Here is a 19,565-nt window from a genome sequence, read left to right as displayed (position 1 = left end):
ATGACAAAAAAAAATTAACAATTAGTTTGCTGTCTTTTTGACGTATTTTTAGTATTTGATAAACTCGTTAACATGCATGTAGCATCGGTTCCTATGAATGTATTTGATAAACTCACCCTTAAAAAAATCATTTCCTGAATAAATTTTTTTAAGAACAACAATTAAAAAAATAATATAACATTTTATATTATTAGCAAATTTTAATAAAAAAGATTTATTTACTAATTGTTCAACTACATTACATGATGCATGCCAAAGCGGTGTCTGCCCCCAATCACTTTCCAACTGCACTCGGTTTAAAAGTTGAAACTTGAATCTCGAAACACTTCAAACCAGCGCGTGCCCTCACTCTCTACACCCGCTTTCAAATTTGCTTTCACACCTTCAACTCCCACACAAAAAAGAAGAGTTCAAAAATACAACATTAACAACGAAAAAAACCACTTTAACAACATATAAGAAACCTGTTCCTTTTTCTGTGTCCTCATTTCCCTTCCCTTGTACAAAAGCTGTATCCTTTGCCACAAAACCGACCCACATTCCCCATTCCCATGCAAAAACTCCATCTTGGTCATCCCCACTCTCCGTCAATGGAAACCACACCCTCTTCCACACCTTTCCAAGACCTTACAGAAGCTTCTCCGAAGCCTTCAAAGAAGACAACATTCACCTCCTTCATGACAGCCCCCTCTTTCAAAGAGGACACCTACTTCGTCTCCCACCTCAAACCCTCCGAGAAAAAGGCCCTTCAAGACCTCAGGGACAAACTCCTCGCCTCCTCGGACTCCTCGAACCCCGTCTCGATGTGGGGCGTGCCCCTGCTCGACGGCGGCGACAGAGGCGACGTGCTGCTGCTGAAGTTCCTCCGAGCCAGGGACTTCAGGGTCCACGACGCCCTTAACATGCTCCTCAAGTGCCTCGCGTGGAGGACGGAGTTCGGAGCTGACAACATTGTGGAGGAGGAGCTGGGATTCAAGGAGCTGGAAGGAGTGGTGGCATACACTCACGGGTACGATAGAGAGGGGCACCCTGTGTGCTACAATGCCTATGGGGTGTTCAAGGATAAGGAGATGTATGAGAAAGTGTTCGGGGATGAGGAGAAGCTGAAGAGGTTCTTAAGGTGGAGGGTTCAGGTTCTGGAGAGAGGGGTGAAGATGCTTCACTTCAAACCCGGTGGGGTCAACTCGCTCATTCAGGTCACTGACCTTAAGGACATGCCCAAGAGAGAACTCAGGGTCGCTTCTAACCAAATACTCTCTCTCTTCCAAGATAACTACCCTGAAATGGTTGCTCGCAAGGTACCTTGTTATGTTATTTTGTTGCTTTTAGCTGGAAATCCATGACTATCAGTAAACTAATCTTGTTGTTGAAGAAGCCAGTGAATATAATTCAGTTTGTAGCATGCAAACAAACATAGAATAAATGGAACTTTTATGTAAAAGACCAGAAACCATGATCTTATTAAGCTGGTTCATGAATGCAATTATGGCCAATGTGAAGGATTTTACCATAATTTTGATTGCTTAAGTTGCATTTCTTTGTATTGTTAAGGAACAGGATGAAATGCTACTTACTGCGATTTAAAATCTTGTAAAAAAGAACTTGTATGTATTAAGTTTTGCTGAAATTCTTTAATTTTTTTCAAGTTAGTTTTAATTTAGTGCAGAAGTTTAGTTAATTTATGTGTGCTTATCCAAACAGATCATTGGTTCTTTGCTTGTTATTTTTGTCATGTCATGTTCACCTTTAGTTTTGGTGTGATGTGAATTTCACTTCTTTCTTGGTTTCAGATTTTCATCAATGTGCCATGGTACTTCAGCATGTTGTATTCAGTGTTCAGTCCGTTTCTGACCCAAAGAACCAAGAGCAAGTTTTTGATCTCTAAGGAGGGAAATGCTGCAGAGACACTCTACAAGTAAATTTCTTCTGAAAGTTTGATTCGGGAATGCGTTCTTTTAAAATTTATTTATAGAATGGTTTCAACTTAGCTCTAACTTTTATCATCCTTACAATTTTGTCTCGAGTTTTTGTTTTATCCATAGTTTTTTATTTTGTGTTGAAGTTGTCTTTCCTTGTTACCCTTTATGTTAAACCAGATTGTACCAAACAAAATGCTTCTTACCCCACAATATCTCTAGCTTTTGTAGTTTAAGATGAGGTTATTGTCTTTTGTTCAGATTTATAAGGCCCGAGAATATTCCTGTTCGATATGGTGGATTGAGTCGACCCAGCGATTTGGAAAATGGTCCCCCAAAACCTGCTTCTGAGTTCACAGTTAAAGGGGGAGAGAAAGTGAACATACAAATAGAAGGAATCGAGGTTACAATTTTCTCAAGTTCATTCCCTTCACTAACCCTATGAGAATTGTGATTTTGGTTTTGAATTTTCAAGCTAAGGAATTGAATTTAACTAAAGATGTTTACACTGTGATTATCTTAAGTTGTGATGAAAAGATGATAGATTTGTTGTTAACTTGTTGTTACTGGGTGATAGAGTGGTGCAAGTATAACATGGGATATTGTGGTTGGAGGCTGGGACCTGGAATACAGTGCTGAATTTGTCCCAATTGCAGAAGGTAGCTACACCTTAGCAGTTGACAAGGCAAGGAAGATTATGGGCACAGAAGAAGCAATCCACAACACTTTCACATCAAAAGAAGCTGGGAAAATGGTACTCTCTGTTGATAACTCTGCCTCAAGGAAGAAAAAAGTTGCTGCGTATCGCTATTTTGTGCGCAAATGCAACAACACACCATCTTCAGAGCTTCAATTAAGCCCCAAATAAGTGTACCAACTACACAATGTAATCTTTTACTGATGCAGTTAATTAATTCTCTGAGTTTTGAACTCTTTTGGGGTATGATTCTGTACTTGGTTGAGCCAAGTTAAAGGTGGTAACTTAGTATTGTATTAGTATAATGTAAAAAATGGAAGAAACGTGGTAGAGCATGATGATTTGGTACATAAGAAAAAGCAAGTTGGTTTGCTTATACAATTTTAGTATTTGGTCGTGACTGTGATGACTTTTGTCAGCGGCATTGTTATTTAGTGGCATGTGTGAGGAAAGTAAAAGTACTTTAGTTTGCTCGCACAGAAGAGAATTGAATTGAGTGTTACCTGCTATGAATGGATTTGATTTGATATGATGTGTGTATGGTCCCTGCATGTGAACGGTGATGAAAGATCAATGAAGACTTCACGGGCTCTGGATGTTGAAATTGAATGATGCAGCATCTTTTCTTGACTTATGCATTGATGGTGATGTCTGCATTCTGCAATGGTTTGGTAATGCAGAATCAAAATTTTTAAAAAATATAGCACTGGCAATTATATGAAATAAGTTTTTAAAATGTTGCTTTTTTAAAAGATTGTGATTTTGAAGTTGGATTTCATTTATGTCTAATATATTTTTATATCAAATGAGGTTCAGAATATTTTTTATTTTGCCCCCACTATGCTCTGTTAAAAGTAAATATTTTCTGGAAATGTTTCAGAAAATTTTGTAGCTAGTACCCCACATGCGAACTGCTTTTCCAGAAGCACTATGAATCAAGTCCTTTTTCTTTGTAAGCCTTTTAGATAAATTTATTAAAACATTTCCAAACAATAAAGAGTCTTGAAGTACTTTGCAACATCTTCCTTTCAAAGCACCAATATCTTAACAGTAGCCATTTTCTTTTCCTTTTCTTCTCATTTTATTATATATATATATACATAATATGGAAGAGTTTTTTATAAGAAATAAACTTTAGGATTGTTAATCTACTAGTCCAAATCATTGTTTTTATGGACTAAATATATATCTGTAGTTTCTAAATTTTATAAAAAACATTGAAATTTGTTCTATTTTAAATTTTTATAAATTTTATTTTTTAAATTTTAAAAATAATGAGTATATTTATTTTAATTCAATTATGTTAAATTTTTTATGTGTTAAGTGATGTTTTAAGTTAACGTTTCAAATGTCTATATTATTTCACATAATCCAATTCAAAATATCGTTTAAAATGTGCAAAAAGTTTAACTTGTCGTTGGATAAAAGAAATATGTCTATTATTTTTGAAATTTGGGAAAAAAATGTATAAAAAAAATTAAGAGAGAAACGAATTTCAATTTGATATATAAATTTAGGAATTCCATACATTTTTAACCCTTCACAACTATAAGACACCAAAACATCATTTTCAGTAAAAAAATTTAATGTAATAAATTTATGACTCTATCCATGACACTTGTAAGTCACTTTGAATTTCTGTTAAAGATATATTAAAATTCTTCTCAACGATAGAAGATTTAGTGATGGTCATGTACGATTTTAGCAAGTGAAAAACCAGCAAAACATTGAATAGAGTTGCATGTTGATTTTGTAGTGAGAAGTGGGAGTTTGAAGGGTTGCGTTGTGGAATTTTGCGTCTTATAGTAAAAAAAATAGTGTGTAGGTTTATTGAGTTACTGTATATAGAAGAATATTTCTAAGTTACGAAACTGTAGCAGCAGTTGCTTCTTCAGATTTATACATATATGAGGACCGGCATTGATTTGAACATGCCATGTTCTGATGAGTGCTGACCCAACTTTTGTTTCAGTCCACATACTCAACCTGCGTAATAGTACGTTTTTGTTTGGTTAAAACAAGTGTTTGTACAAAAGTACAAGTAGAAAGTAGGTTTAAGAAATTTGGTTTATGGTCATGTCTTCAAGAAAACTGCTATATGATAACTAATTCAATATAATATCACTATAAAAAAGAAATATATTATTTCACATATGTATTGTGTTTTTTATGTCTCTCTTTTTATTATTGAATTTGATATTAGCAAGACTGATAGAAGAAATATATTTTGATTTTTTTTTATGAAAATTTAGTTTGAGTAACTTTGAACCCGAGAGATTGAGAATGATAAGAATTTGAAAACAGTGAGAAATTGGAGAATTTTGAAAAATTGAAAATAGTAAGAAATCGAGAATTTAGAGAAATTAAGAACTTTGAGAAATTGATAATCATGGAAAAATTAAGAAATGTTAGGAATTGAGAACGGTGAGAAATTGAGAACCTTGAAAAATTGAAAACATGGAGAAATTGAAAACCTTAAGAATTTGAGAACTGTGACAAATTTAGAACCGTGAAAAATTGTGAACTATGAGAAAATGAGAACCGTGAAAAATTAAAGAACCTTGAGAAATTGAGAACTTTAAGAAATTGAGAAACATGACAAATTGAGAACCTTGAAAAATTGAGAACCGTGAAAGATTGGAGAATCTTGAGAAATTGGAGAACCTTGAGAAGTTGGAGATTCTTGAGAAATTGAAAACCTTGTGAAATTGAAAACTGTGAGAAATTGAGAATCTTGAGAAATTGAGAACCTTGAGAAATTTAAAACTGTGAGAATTTGTGAACTGTTAAATATTGGAATATCATGAGAAATTGAGAATCTCGAGGAATTGAGAATCTTCAGAAATCGAGAACCTAGAGAAATTTAGAACCTTGAGAAATTGAGAATCGTGAGAAATTGATAATTGTGAGAAATTGAGATCTCTGAGAAATTGAGAACATGAGAAATTGAATACTATGAGAAATTAAGAACTCTAAGAAATTGAATACTGTGAGAAATTCAGAACTGTAAGAAATTGAGAACCGTGAGAAATTGAAATCCGTGCAAAATTGAGAATCATGAAAAATTGAGAAATGTTAGAAATTGAGAAACCTGAAAAATTGAGAACTTTAAGAAATTGAGAACCTTAAAAAATTAGAAAAACCTTAAAAATTGAAAAATTAAGAATCGTGAGAAATTGACAATCGTGAGAAATTTGAAACCATGAGAAAATAAAAATTGTGAACAATTAAAAACTGTGAAAAATTAAGAATCTTGAAAAATTTAAAAACTCTGAAAAATTGAGAACCTTGAAAAATTTAGAAACATAAAATATTGAGAAAGGTACAAATTGTGAATTGCGAAAAATTAAGAACCAAAACCTTAAAAATTGAGAACCTTAGCAAAATTGAAAACCGTAATAAATTGGAAAGCTTAAGAACTTTTATGATCTTTGAAGATATGAAAATTGTTCCAAACGTAGTCTACAAGAGTTTACGATCTTTCAAGAGTTGTTTTTTTTTTCAGAAATACTTATAAAGGAGTGAAGAAAAAAATGATCGCTTGAAATAGTCACAACTACTCTATGAAAAAGAGACATGTTATTTTTCATGTTATGTTTATATTGTTTGTTTATCACCTCTGCAAAATTTTCTTTTAATTTATTTCCTCCTATATATTGACTATTCTTTTTACATAGGTATAGTCAATCTTAAGTGTTGTTTATTGTCCAAGAGAACACTTACAAAATTCTTTTTTCGTAAATAAACCATTTTTAGAGGAGTTTTGTTTTAGTATTCCTTACAAGACTATTGATAATAGTGGAATATATATATATATATATATATATATATATATATATATATATATATATATATATATATATATAATTTAAGTATATGACTGTACGTATGGTTATTATACATATTATTGTACAAAATTCAACCGTACAAAATTCCTAATTTTGTTTAACAGAATTATCTTATAAGGATGATAAATGGTTGTACATAAGAGTTGTGAAGTTATTTATTTTCTGGGACTACTATTTTATCACATTGGTTTGTGGTTTGTGTGAAATTTGTCAACGATAAAGACTAAAATAAGATTATACTTACTTTATTATTCTTTGAAATCAAATAGAGAAAAAAATGTTTAAGGTGAGAGTCGAATGAGGTTTTTAGCTTAGAGTGTTGTTCATACTCTCATATGTATTCAGAACAATGCAACTCTCGTGAAGTTATAGTAACTAAGTAATGACATGTGCAAAATCTTAGGTACTAGTCAAGCTAGTCAGTACATCAGTCCTTGAGCTTGTTAGTAATGATATTTCTTGAATGATTTTTGAAGATTTGACAACTTAAATATTGAAGATAGATTGTTTGAGATTGTTTGCAAATAACTAAGTTATAAGTTTTATAGTATTGTCCTCTTTTATTTAAAACTTATCATTTTTAAATCTTCTCTAAATTACTTTGTGTACCTGATCGATACTATTTTAGTGCGGAACCAGACGATCTCAAGAACCCTCTGTGTCGAACCTCCTCCTGTTCCTCCCTGGACTCCTCGTGGATCTCCCTGCCATCTGCACTCCGGGGGCGGGCTACCTGCAGGCACTCCGACACTCAAGTCAGAAAATGATTCGATATGAGGTGTAATTGGTTTAGTGAGAAAAGCATAAATTTACGTGTTCACTAGGCCTTAATTTATACTAATTTCTTAATGGACTTGTTATTATTATTTGCGGGCCAGTTGTATTCGAGGATCAATTCTTTTCCTTTCCGACTGAGGTTGTACGCATCGGTTCTTTCCTTATTGACTGAGATTGTTCGTCTGTGCCTTTGTTAAAAATCAACTCGTTCCATGTTGAGATTTGTTCGTCTGTACTTTTGTCAAAGATCAGCTCTTTCCTTTTTGGGGTTTGGCCGTCTGTACTTCTGAAATATCAACTCCTTCCTTTTTGGAGTTTGCCCGTCTGTACTTTGCCAAATATCAACTCATTCCTTTTTGGATGAGATTGTGCGCTGCTCCTCTGTACCTCTGCCATAATCCCATATTCTATTTGTCACATCATTGGGTTGGGATGTACACGACCAAAAGGGGTCGGGATATATCCGACCATCACACTTATTGGGCCTGCTGTGTTATGTTGGAGAAAAGGTGAAAAGCAGATACCCCAGTGACTAGGCCAATACGAATGTGCCTCATACTTGGATCGGGGTGATCCCATTTCTGTCTTATTAGGTCGGGATGTACCCGGCCATACACCAACACCTTGTGTATTTATTTATGTATGGTACAGTTATTTGTTTGTCGTGATAATGTTAATTTCTTTGATTTAAAAGTAAGATCATTAATTAGTTTTGTCCGAGCAAAGCTTATGGTACGATGTATTAAGTTTTGGTATCAACTAGGGGTGGCAATGCGGACCGGCCCGCCCCGTTTAGGCCCGCCCCGCATAAGGCCCGCACATTGCGGGCCGGCCCGCCCCGCCCCGCACATTTTATGCGGGCCGCATACTCTGGCCCGCCCCGCATATACATTGGCCCGCGGGCCTGCGGGCCGGCCCGCTTTTTTTTTTTTTTTTAATTTTTTTATTTATTTATTTTTTTTTATAATAAAACTTTCAATGTTTACAAATTGGAAAACTTTAAGAAGTTCACAAAATTAAGTAAAGACTTTGGGGAATTAGATGATAAATTGATAATTCAACATTTTCATCATATTCATACTATGACATACACAATGTATTCTTTAAATTTTAGCACATTAAAAATTACACAATACTTGTCTTTTCTAATTATACAAGAATTTGAAATGTTAATGCAAGAGTTCATAAAAGAAGTAATTAATATATACAAGTGCAAGTTTTTTTTTTTTTTAAATTTTATGCGGGCTTGCGGGCCGGCCCGCGCGGGCCGCGGGCTAGCCCGTGCGGGCCGCGGGCCTATGCGGGCCGAGCCCGCGCGGGCCTGCGGGCTCAATATCCTGGCCCGCCCCGCATTTTTTCTGCGGGCCTGCGGGCCGGGCCCGCGGGCCAGGCCCAAATTGCCACCCCTAGTATCAACCATTATCTTTTTTGAAATATTTTGTAGGGTTTATTAGTAGAGGGATGAATGTACAATACATATAACATGTAAAGTTATTGAAACATAACTCTCTTCCACTAAAAGAGCCAAAATTAGTTGAAAAAAAAACTAATTACACTAAAAAATGTAAATAAAATTATTTGACAATTAATATTTGTATTATATTTATTATTTATTAAGTCGTTGTTTTAAATTACAATCCTATTTATTTTAAAAGGAACCTTTTCCTTACTATTAGAGAAATCATTAACTTCTCTTTAATGATATAAACCTGAATATATAAGAATTCAGCTCACATTTATTCTTATAAATACGCCAACTTGACATATACGTATGTATTATACATCACACTTATCTAAACTTTTTCACTGAATTTAGCACCAGAATACTTACAGATACCTTACACAGTTCCACCATAGCATGTGCAGTTGATACTGAACACCACCAGGGTCCAGATTCATTTTCTCATTATTTTGAAAAAAGTCGCAATATTTAATTTGGGAGAGTTAATTTTATGAAAATAAATTAAAAATACATGTTTTTAGCATTCTTTTTATAACACCACATAGCAGACAAAAACAACTAAAAATAGGATAATGTTTTTTGTAACGACTAAGAAAAGACACACTTAACTATCGTTGTTCGGTTTCCCAACCATGTGTCAACAAAGAGAAGCAAAGAGAGAAAGACGTAGGAAACGTGTAAGAGAGTGAGTCAGGTGAAAGCAGAAAGGAACACGCAGCCTCAAGTGTTGTGAACGTGTCTTGCATGCAAATTGGTCACATATGTGTCACTCTTTTCCTACGTGATCGGGTACTTAGAAAGAGTCTCTTGTATAATAATAATAATCTGTGAAAAGAAAGAAACACCATTTTTATTAGCTAAGATTGAAAGATGACACAAGTTGTTAAGCCACATGAACCAAAGACACAGGCGTTTACCCTTTTGAGTGGTCATTCCATACCAGCTGTTGGATTGGGGACATGGAAGTCTGGTTCAGAGGCAGTCAATTCTGTGTTCACTGCCATTGTTGATGTAGTTGCACTGCCCTGCTTTCACTCTTATGTTTGTTTATTCATTTTCTGGGACATTGGTTTTGGGTGTGCGATGTCATCATTGTACATTGATGAATGAATAAAGCCTTAGGGTATGTTGCACTTTTCACATACTATAAAAAAGCAGAGATTTTTGTGGAACAAATTTTCAGATTTTAAGACCATTTCTTAACTTCAATACCCCTTCAGAGATTTTACATCTCTTTGAGGATCTCCAGTTTCTGACTTTGTTGCTTTTTTTACCCCACATTAAGAAGTCCAAAAGAAACAAAAAGACCATTTATATTTTAGAAAGATTAAAAACATTTTTTTGTGTTTTTGTGGTACTGGAAAAATATTTAACAAGAAAAAGAAACTCAAGTTAGTTTTTGCCTTTTTGTGGAGCTGTGTCTGATATGATCCAACTTTGTCTGCAGGCTGGTTACAGACACATAGACACTGCTTCGCAGTATGGAGTTCAAAAAGAAGTATGATTGTGTTTCCTAGTAGTTTATTTTGATTTAGATCACCATTTTATACATACTTGTTCAAAATATCTATCAACTTATAGGTTGGAGAAGCACTCCAAGCAGCCATGAAATCAGGAGTGGAAAGGAAGGATCTATTTGTCACCTCCAAACTATGGTAATATAATCAAATAGATGTAGGTCATGCAAATACAAAATCTTTGGCTGATCCTTCTAAATTCATTTGAATAAAGTTCTTTAAACATTTTAAAGTCTCATGGTGATTTTTCATACCTACTAGGTGCACTGACTTGACCCCTGAAAGGGTTAGACCTGCTCTGAACAATACCCTTCAAGAACTCCAACTTGACTACCTTGATCTTTACTTGGTAATGAGCTTCTATCATGTCCGAAATATATGTTTTTTTGTACTTTTTTCTAGAAGACAGACTCTAATGTGTAAATTGCAGATTCATTGGCCATTTCGACTAAAAGATGGGGCCAGCAGACCCCCAGGACCAGGAGATGTTTTAGAGTTTGACATGGAAGGGGTGTGGAGAGAAATGGAGAAGCTTGTGGAGGAAAAGCTTGTGAGAGACATTGGAATCTGCAATTTCACTCTGGCAAAGCTTGAAAAGCTGCTGAGCATTGCTCAAATAATGCCTTCTGTCTGCCAGGTGAATTCATATAAGTACAGATTTTTTGTTACCTCAATTTCTGTTATCCTGAAGGAACAATGAACAATCTCAAAGGTTGAGTGTTGCATTGGATAATGGTACACCCCCACCTCCTTTTTTCTGAACTTCTATATTTGCTATTTTGTTATAGATGGAAATGAATCCTGGATGGAGAAATGATAAGATGCTTGCAGCTTGCAAGAAGAATTACATCCATGTCACTGTAATCAACACTTTGCTAGTTTAATTTTGTTCCTCTTGGTTTTTTATTTTTATGACAAAGGGCCGTGATTGAAATGAAAAATTTGACTGTTGTAGGCTTACTCTCCACTGGGCTCATCAGACAGTGGGAGGAATCTGACCAAAGATCAAAGGGTTGATAGGATAGCCAACAAGTCTCACAAGAATCCAGGGCAGGTGCTGGTGAAGTGGGCCATTCAGAGAGGGACAAGTGTCATCCCCAAATCAGTTAAGCCAGATAGGATAATGCAGAATGTCAGTGTCTTCAATTGGGAACTTCCAGAAAAAGATTTTAAGACCCTTAGCAGCATGCAGGAGCAGGTAGCCACTCAACTCAACATTTTGTTATTCACATTATTTGGTCTTTCATGTCAGTCTTGTAGCAAAAAAATCATACACCTTATCTTTTTACTTCACACATTCATTCACACTATCCTATAACTGTGTTTCTTTTCTTTCCTTGGTTACTGATACATTGCAGAGAAGAGTTCTGGACGGTGAAGAGCTCTTTGTGAACAAGAGCGATGGTCCATTAAAGAGTACAGCGGATATTTGGGACCATGAAGATTAGTCCACATTTGCACCAACCCACTTTGTTTGTTTCTCTCTTTTCCAAGGCACTTTGTAGAATTAGATTTAACGTAATGTGATACTTGTTCTTATAAAGGGTAAGGGTTCAGGTCATTCACATTGATATTAGGTGCACACCCTCTATATGCAGACTTTTTATCTGTGATATACTATAATTACTTCACTAGTACTTTATAAAGATTAACATCAACTATGATTCTGATCATATAAATAAAGTTAGGAGTAGTCAGTGTTTGGGAAGCTTGAGAATTATTGGTAAGGAATTACTGAGGCCAAGGAATTTTCAATTATTCTGTATGTTTTTCTAACCTTAATTACAAAAATCCTTAGGATTTTACTATGTAATTTGCCTTTTCCCAAGGGAAATGTGTTTCTGTAGCATTTTTTCTTAGGTGATCTGTATTCAGTAAAGGATGATGTCAATTTATATTCAGAGTTAACTTGCTTTTGTATGTGTTTGATCCACTGAAAGGTTTCTTCAGCGTCTAAAATCATTGTTACTGGACAAAATTTATAAGCAAAAATCTAAATTTCCAAGACTTTGGTGAAACCACTGCAACCAACAAAGACGGTCACTGATGCACTAACCAAGGTCAATAAACACTCCCTATTCAATGCAAGCAATGAAGCCAGGGTGTTCCCATGGTTCATTATTATATCTTTAAAAGTAGGGGGCACTTGTCCAATTGTTCCTAGTGGCAGAGAATTTGAAGTAGAACAAAAGTAGTAATAAATGCAGAGTTTGAAGTTATGATTCTGAAGAGTGACAGATTGTAGATAAGAGAGGAATGCTTAAGGTCAGGCTTGCTCCGGATGGTCAAAGGGCAATAATTTAAACTCTTTAGTGGGCATGATATACTAAAGGAATCAACATACATTAATTTACATAGCAAATAAATAAATAAATGAGGTCCCTCAGTTTTTTCTTTAACTCTTGATACCAAAAAATTGTCATGGAACATTCTGCAGACCATTTTGCAGATATTAAGAGCGTTGACAGTATATGGAACCTAGACAACTTCCATTTGAGTTCATGCGTTAGAAGTCACTCTTCACAATGCAAATTCAATTTATAAAGTGCACAAGACAAATGTTTCCATTGGTGACAGTCATAATGGTATGTAATTACTAGATGGTCACCCTGACAATGTTTTGAGAAGGCACAAGCATTACATCTTGAGGTAGACATGCAGTTTGGTATCTTTTTAAAGACCGAGTGAAATGAACATGTTTGAACATAGATTTTCATACAAAGCTCATCATTAAATTTTTCGTATGATCCTAAAATATTCGTTTTGTTTCCTCCTAAACATGCATCAACTTCTTTGAAGGCCCTTCATTAGTGAGATTCAACGTGGTGAATAGTACTTGGACGATTGCCGTTTACTCATAGCCCTAGCAAGGCGTGGAAGTTTTGACAAAGAGTTGGCTCTGGAAAACCCTCCAAGAGCTTTCCATTCTTCATCTATTTCCAACCCAACCTTGCCATCCACTGTGTCAGTGTCTTCATTTCTAGTGGTTTTAGAGCGATGCAAGTTCTTGCTGCACTGTCTATTTTTTCTACTCATGTGGGATTGTGAATTGGATTGAACAGGTTGTTCATTCAGAAAGAAACATATGGCAGCACAATCATCAACCTTGGAACCAGGATACTTGTATCTCCAAGCTTTTACAGCACGCTTTACTAACAACTTGGCTGCGATAGACCTCCTTGGTGCTGAAGCAACTATGCTTACTACTTCATGGTTAGTGAGCACATCCCATATCTGTGTAGAAAACAGAAAATATAAAATTTTGGTCATTCCAAATGGATGTTTGTAAAAGTAATTCATTGCTTCCATGATTTGACTAAATACTAGCATAGTTTAAACTATTATTTAGGCCCTATAATTGTCCACATTTCAAGGTTTAGTCTCTTTATGAGGAAACCAAAAGTTGTAGTTCCTTAATAGTTTTTTGTGGCGATTTACCACTGCCAGAAAGAAAGTATTATCTGATGTTAACAATAGAGACCGATACTTAACTTTTATGTATGTGAAGGGACTAAAATTTACAATTTTCTCTTCTAAGGATGAAACTATAAATGGGGAAAATCATAAGAATCAAGTGAACAGGTTAACCTATTTGCATATGCATTTGGATTGGGAGATTATATGAAGCCAGAGAAACAATAACCAGCAATATATAATAGAACTTGGAATTTAGGTGACATCGTAATGTTGTTGCTTACCCCATCAGTTGCCAAAACCACAAATTGATCTTGTGGGGTAATTTTTCTGTAAAATACATCAGGAACTGATATGAGGCCATAATCTTTGAGGCAAAAGTCTCCAAAGGCTCTTGACATGGCCAGTCCAGGGCAGTCATCATCAGGCATCCATATTCTGTACACATCTGGTTCTTCTTCTGCTGCAAACACTCTTCCTTCACAGTTAACGATTCTAGAGGTTTCACCTGAGAGAAATTGAAGAAAAGATGGTTTAAACTCAAGATTTTATGGTCTACCAAGACTTGGAAATTGAGGGAAAAGCCTAGACCTACTTGGAATTTCTGGTTTCAAGTCAACAGTGAGTTGAACAGCAACGAGTTGGTCCCTGTCCCTTGTGCAAAGAACTGCACGAGAATCACCCAAATTGCCAACTATCAGCTGGTCACCCTGAATTTTAGGTGGGAAAGTGATGGATATAGTTATTTCCATAATTTAAAAGTGTTTGACTAGTAGAAAATGCTATGTGAACAAGTAGTTATACCTGTTTAATTAAAGTCACAGCGGTGCAACCACTGCAATAGCTGTCAGTGTTAATTTCCCGAGCAAGGTGCTCATCCATCTCATCGAAGGATTTCAGAAAGCATCCCTCCCATGAAGCAAGGGACATGTGGTTACTCTCATCGTAGCCATCATCAAAACTAGCAGTTTCTGCATCATTGGCATCATAAAACTTTATTGTCTTCTGTTGTGAAACTTCGATTGCTGCAGACAGTTTTGAGGGCAGATTATCACGAATAAACTGTGAAACCTTGTGGCCTAGAGGACCATGACCATCGAACACACCACAAAAAATCACATCCTTTTCTCCTGTGAAGCCCTATAAATGTTCCATATCAAATCTTAGTCCAAGCCACATGTCTTATATATTAAAAGCACCATGTTATGATAAAGGCAATTGGATAGAGACATGGAGTAACTCAATTCTTTCATTATTAACCATAAAACCAAAGAAAACAATCAAGTACTGAAATGACCATTCAACAAGAATCTTGGTAGCAATTCCCCAAACCCAAGAGGAAGAACAAATGCAACTGTAAAAGTGCTTGCAGGTTGCTTTTCAACCGTTTATCTTCTTCTTCATAGACCATCTTAATATTTGGCTTATAAAAAAAGCATCGTGAATGGTTAAAATTGAGTTACTCCTAAATCATGCCAATTATCGAACAGACACTCAGGAATTACCAAAAAGCATAGAAATTAAAGGATAGAGCTATGAAGCACAAAGTGCAGACAAAGATATAATTCTTATACACTTCAAATCTATATCTGGCAGTGACAACGAATTTTCGTGTTTTTGGTTCAATAAAAAGAGGAGGAGGAAGAGACATAGAACGTGGGTAATAAAGTCATGTTCATATAAAAGTTAAGGCAGAGAAAACTATATGAATAACATGAAAAAACAAAAGGGAGCAAAAATGTCGAACAAAAATAACACAGAACTGAAAAACAGGTGATTACTAACACATTAGACAACTTTCTAATGAGAATCTTATCCTTTAAATTCATCAAAAGTCGATGATTAATGAAATGAAATAAAACCTCGCCGCGAAAGAGACAACTACAATCCAGGCCACAGGAATTGATTGAAAACTTTAATGGCAAATAGAAGAAATAATCAAAAGAAGAAAAAGCTATCAAAATTGATGGCAATAAATACAGAAAAATCAAAATGAAAATAACCACATGAGCAATCATACCTCCCAAACTGTCATTGCATCTTGGTTCACACCTTTCTGGCCCTGTTGGGTGTGCATTGAAACAAACTTGGAAGATCCTCTTAACCTCACCAATGCTCCACCACGTTCATAAGACTCATCATTTTCATGATCACACTCATATTCTTTATCATCCATCTCGGTTTCCACCTTCCCTCGAACCGAGACTTCGTGGCTGCAACAGCCTCCCATGTTTGCGACCCAGTGACAGCAATTTCCAATGAAGAAAACCAGGGCACCCCTGAAAAATCCAGGGAATACCCAGATGATAATCAGGAGAAAAGAAACGAGGGAGAGAAGAAAGAAGCTTTTTTTTTTTTTTGTAGAAAGATATGAAGGGTCAGAATTCAGTGTGAAGCAGAGGCGTATAAAGGTGACGGGCAAATGCATAAAACGAAGGCCAAAAATGCATGGAAGGACTTGGAAAATATACAAATGGAAGAAGGATAGGGAAAAGAGGTTGGCATGTTGAGACAAAGGTTGAAACTTGAAACTATGAATATTATTATATTATTGTCTGTTTCTTAGGTGGTTTTTTTGTTGTTCGTTTTTTCTCCGTTGTCAAAAGTCAAAGTCTAATAGAAATAAAAAGAATGAAAGACTTTATTAAAGATAATTTTGGCCAAATAATACATTTTCAATCATCTATAACTATATATAAAGGGGATTTCCTCTTTTGTGTCCACATTTCATAATTCCAACTTTACCCTTTATAATTTAATTATTTATTAAATTTTTAAAAATTAATGGTTATTTGTACAAGTTTTTATAAAATTATTTACTTATCTCCTTTTTCTTTTTTTCTCTTACTATTCATCAACAGTTATTTTTCTCTTATTTTCTCCGTACATTTTATTTTATTTTTTATAAATATACTTTTATTTTATTTATTAACTTAATAACATTACAACATCATCCATTATTAATATAATTCAAAAAAATGTGTACACACATGCGCGCGCGCCTGTGTTTACACTAGTTGAATTTTATAATAATTGTATTTCAAAATATGCCTTAAATAAATTCTATTGAGTCTAATTTGTGTCTATCAATATAAATATTCGTATATAGTCAACTAATTAAAAAAATTAAGATTTAAGTAATTCTATATTATTTTTAAACATACACGAGTTTTACAGAATATTTTTTCTAAAAAAATATTTCTAAATTTATTATTTACACAGATAAACTAGTTCAATGTTTATAAGTCAGAATTCCGCAATAGATAATGATATTGGTACCAGAAAATTTATCCTAATCACTGTTCATTAATAGCATATCACTATTCACATATCAAAATTAGGTTGCCGGATATTTATGAAACATTCAACTGTTTATTATTTTGTTGAATGGAAATATTAGTACGTAGAGTCGTCAAAGAGGATTAGAATCCGTGAGTCAATTCGACCTATCACAGATTCAGATTAGGTTGGGTTGAATTTTTTTTATAAATTTTAGTACGGGTCAATTTTTGACCCGATCTACTAAGAGTTCGGCTCATCCGGATTGAACACGTGGTGGGCTGGGTTGGCCCACCAACCCGCATGGTGACACACGTTATGTTGTTTTAACCAAACACATTGGTAGGTTGACAAATGGAAACCTAGTTCCAACTAATAAAAGTATAATCATTGGAAAAAGTATAATTAGTTTGTCGAAAAAAGTATTGCATTCAATAAAAGATTTGGTAAGTCGCAAGAACGCTTTGATCTTAGATAGTAATTTGTATTTTTATTTATTTATTTTGGTTTCTATTGGATATTAACATCATTTTGGATTATATTGAGATTGTATTTAAGTTTATTTAAATTTTAATCCGAAATTTAATTTCTGACTTTAAAAAAATTATATTTTTTAAATTAAGTGGGTTAGTGAGTCAACCCGTTTAACCCACCAATCCGTGGTGGGTCGGGCCAGATTCAAATTTTGTCGACTTGCTAATAAGTGAGCCAAATTGGATTGATCCACTAAATGACTAATCCGTAGTAGGCTGGCTTGGGTCGGGTCAGACGGCCCATTTTGACAGCTCTATTTTAAGTAGAAAAGTTATTTTACATATACAAATTATTTATTGTTAAATAATTGTTAAGTAATATTGTTTATATATAAGCATTCATTCATTAAGTAACACTTTTTTTTTGTAACGATTAATGATATTTATGTTAAGCAAAGGAGATAAATCATTGCATTGCAAATACTTTGACACAGACAATTGAATTCTCACAAGAAATGAATCAAACAGATGAAATGAAGTCAAATGGCGAAAAATGGATAACTAGACCCAAGTCAAATCTTTTGAGTTGTGTGTTTTTGTTGATTCGGCGGATCTTATTAAAATTAATGTATTTACTTTTTACTTTATCTGTACAAATAAAAAGAAGAAAAAGAAAGAATAATACCAAGTTAAACGTCTGATAATTTTTTATATTCGATTTAATTTTTAAAACATTGCATTATTCGTAAGCAATATTGATAACTCTTTTAGCAAAAAAAAAAAAAATATTCCCGTAAAAGGAAGTGATGATTTAAATAAATAAATAAATAAATTATTGCAGAAAATGTATCATTTTATTCTTATTAGCTATTTAATAGAAACTAATCAAAATCAATATCAATATTTTAAAAAGTGACAAAAATATTTAAAGAGATTCTGGTGAGATGGGACCATACATAAATTAAAAGCTATTTAAGCTACTATTTTGTATTAGTATTAGATTGTATAAAGATAGAAAAAGAAAGGAGTAAGTAATGATTAATTTTTAAATCACATATAATTTCTATATATTATAATTATTAGTTATAAAAATTTAAAATATTTTATTATATTTAACTTTAAAGGTAAAAATACTATTTATCTATAACATAGGATTAAATATATTTTCTTTACCTTTATTTTAAGATTGGTAAAAAGAGCTAACTTAGTCCATTTTGAGTTGTCAAAAATGGAACAAAATATAAATTTCTTTTCTTTTATATATATATATATATATATATATATATATATATATATATATATATATATATATATATATATATATATAATTTTAAGTTTTTAATTGATTAATTAATATTTTTAATTAAATTAATTAAAATATGATTATTATTTTTACATATTAAATTATTTTATTATAATTAATAATTTGAAGTTAATTTGTAAGTATTAACGACTTAGTTATACTACTATTACATATTTGTATCATTATTTGTACTACACCTAGGCAGCCTAACATAATTATAACAGTAAAATCCGTCTACATAACCTTCAGGGATACGAATAGTTACCAGATAAATCAAACGGGCGAGAATAGGCGGCCTTAGCCGTATGCTATAGAAGAGGAAACGAGAACTTGACGACCCTTATAGACTTAAACATTACTAGCAAAGCTTTTGAGGCCCACAATAATCGAGCTAGGGGTCTTGGGCTAGACTTAGGCCCACCTGCGACCCAAACAGGACCCAGCCCATGACGTGGTTAAACATAATTAATAATCTATAAATATGCGTGAACCCCAGCAATTAAAGGTACACATTCATTAATTCCTTAATTACGAGATTTGACTTTTCTGAGAATTCTTTGCTGACTTTGAGCATCGGAGTCTTCTCCGCAGGTAACTCTTGGGTCCAAACTGGTAAGCCGAGACACCAGCAGATAGCATATGCCAGTCGAAAAGAAGCCTACTGAGAAGATAGGAGATTGCAGATTGAGGTAATGTGATATTTGTGTCTGACATCTCTTATTTATTCTCCACATGAACATTATCTAATACCACCAAAATGTTAATCTATTTTGTTATTATAACTTTGACTTAAGTATCATAGTTTATTTACGTAACGATCTCCATTTGATAATCAAATATACATAACTCAATTCTAAAGAGTTCACAACTCAAACAAAA

The 19,565-nt window shown here is 33.9% G+C and overlaps 3 protein-coding genes across 3 annotated transcripts; 2 read left to right on the top strand and 1 right to left on the bottom strand.

Moving 5' to 3' along the window:
• The first annotated feature begins 370 nt into the window (after positions 1 to 370).
• On the top strand, positions 371 to 2,966 carry LOC114183906 (patellin-6-like). Its single transcript, XM_028071085.1, has 4 exons — positions 371 to 1,298; positions 1,791 to 1,915; positions 2,178 to 2,319; positions 2,494 to 2,966. The coding sequence occupies exons 1-4, from the start codon at positions 552 to 554 to the stop codon at positions 2,782 to 2,784; spliced, it is 1,305 nt and encodes a 434-aa protein (XP_027926886.1). The 5' UTR covers positions 371 to 551; the 3' UTR covers positions 2,785 to 2,966.
• Positions 2,967 to 9,519: 6,553 nt separating this feature from the next.
• Positions 9,520 to 13,629, top strand: LOC114185422 (aldose reductase). Its single transcript, XM_028073135.1, has 10 exons — positions 9,520 to 9,711; positions 10,148 to 10,198; positions 10,282 to 10,355; positions 10,479 to 10,566; positions 10,648 to 10,854; positions 11,006 to 11,077; positions 11,173 to 11,415; positions 11,576 to 12,866; positions 13,017 to 13,181; positions 13,280 to 13,629. Exons 1-8 carry the CDS (start codon positions 9,571 to 9,573, stop codon positions 11,663 to 11,665), a joined length of 966 nt encoding a protein of 321 aa, XP_027928936.1. The 5' UTR covers positions 9,520 to 9,570; the 3' UTR covers positions 11,666 to 12,866; positions 13,017 to 13,181; positions 13,280 to 13,629.
• Positions 12,737 to 16,146, bottom strand: LOC114185420 (probable protein phosphatase 2C 65). Its single transcript, XM_028073134.1, has 5 exons — positions 15,652 to 16,146; positions 14,436 to 14,771; positions 14,227 to 14,341; positions 13,916 to 14,139; positions 12,737 to 13,451 (listed from the first exon to the last, which is right to left on the bottom strand). The coding sequence occupies exons 1-5, from the start codon at positions 16,057 to 16,059 to the stop codon at positions 13,035 to 13,037; spliced, it is 1,500 nt and encodes a 499-aa protein (XP_027928935.1). The 5' UTR covers positions 16,060 to 16,146; the 3' UTR covers positions 12,737 to 13,034.
• Positions 16,147 to 19,565: the final 3,419 nt, after the last annotated feature.

The sequence above is a fragment of the Vigna unguiculata genome, chromosome 5 (assembly GCF_004118075.2).
Source record: "Vigna unguiculata cultivar IT97K-499-35 chromosome 5, ASM411807v1, whole genome shotgun sequence".
Lineage (NCBI taxonomy): Eukaryota > Viridiplantae > Streptophyta > Magnoliopsida > Fabales > Fabaceae > Vigna > Vigna unguiculata.
The sequence above is the reverse complement of the archived record's forward strand: the minus strand, read 5'-3'. Positions and strand labels throughout refer to the sequence as shown.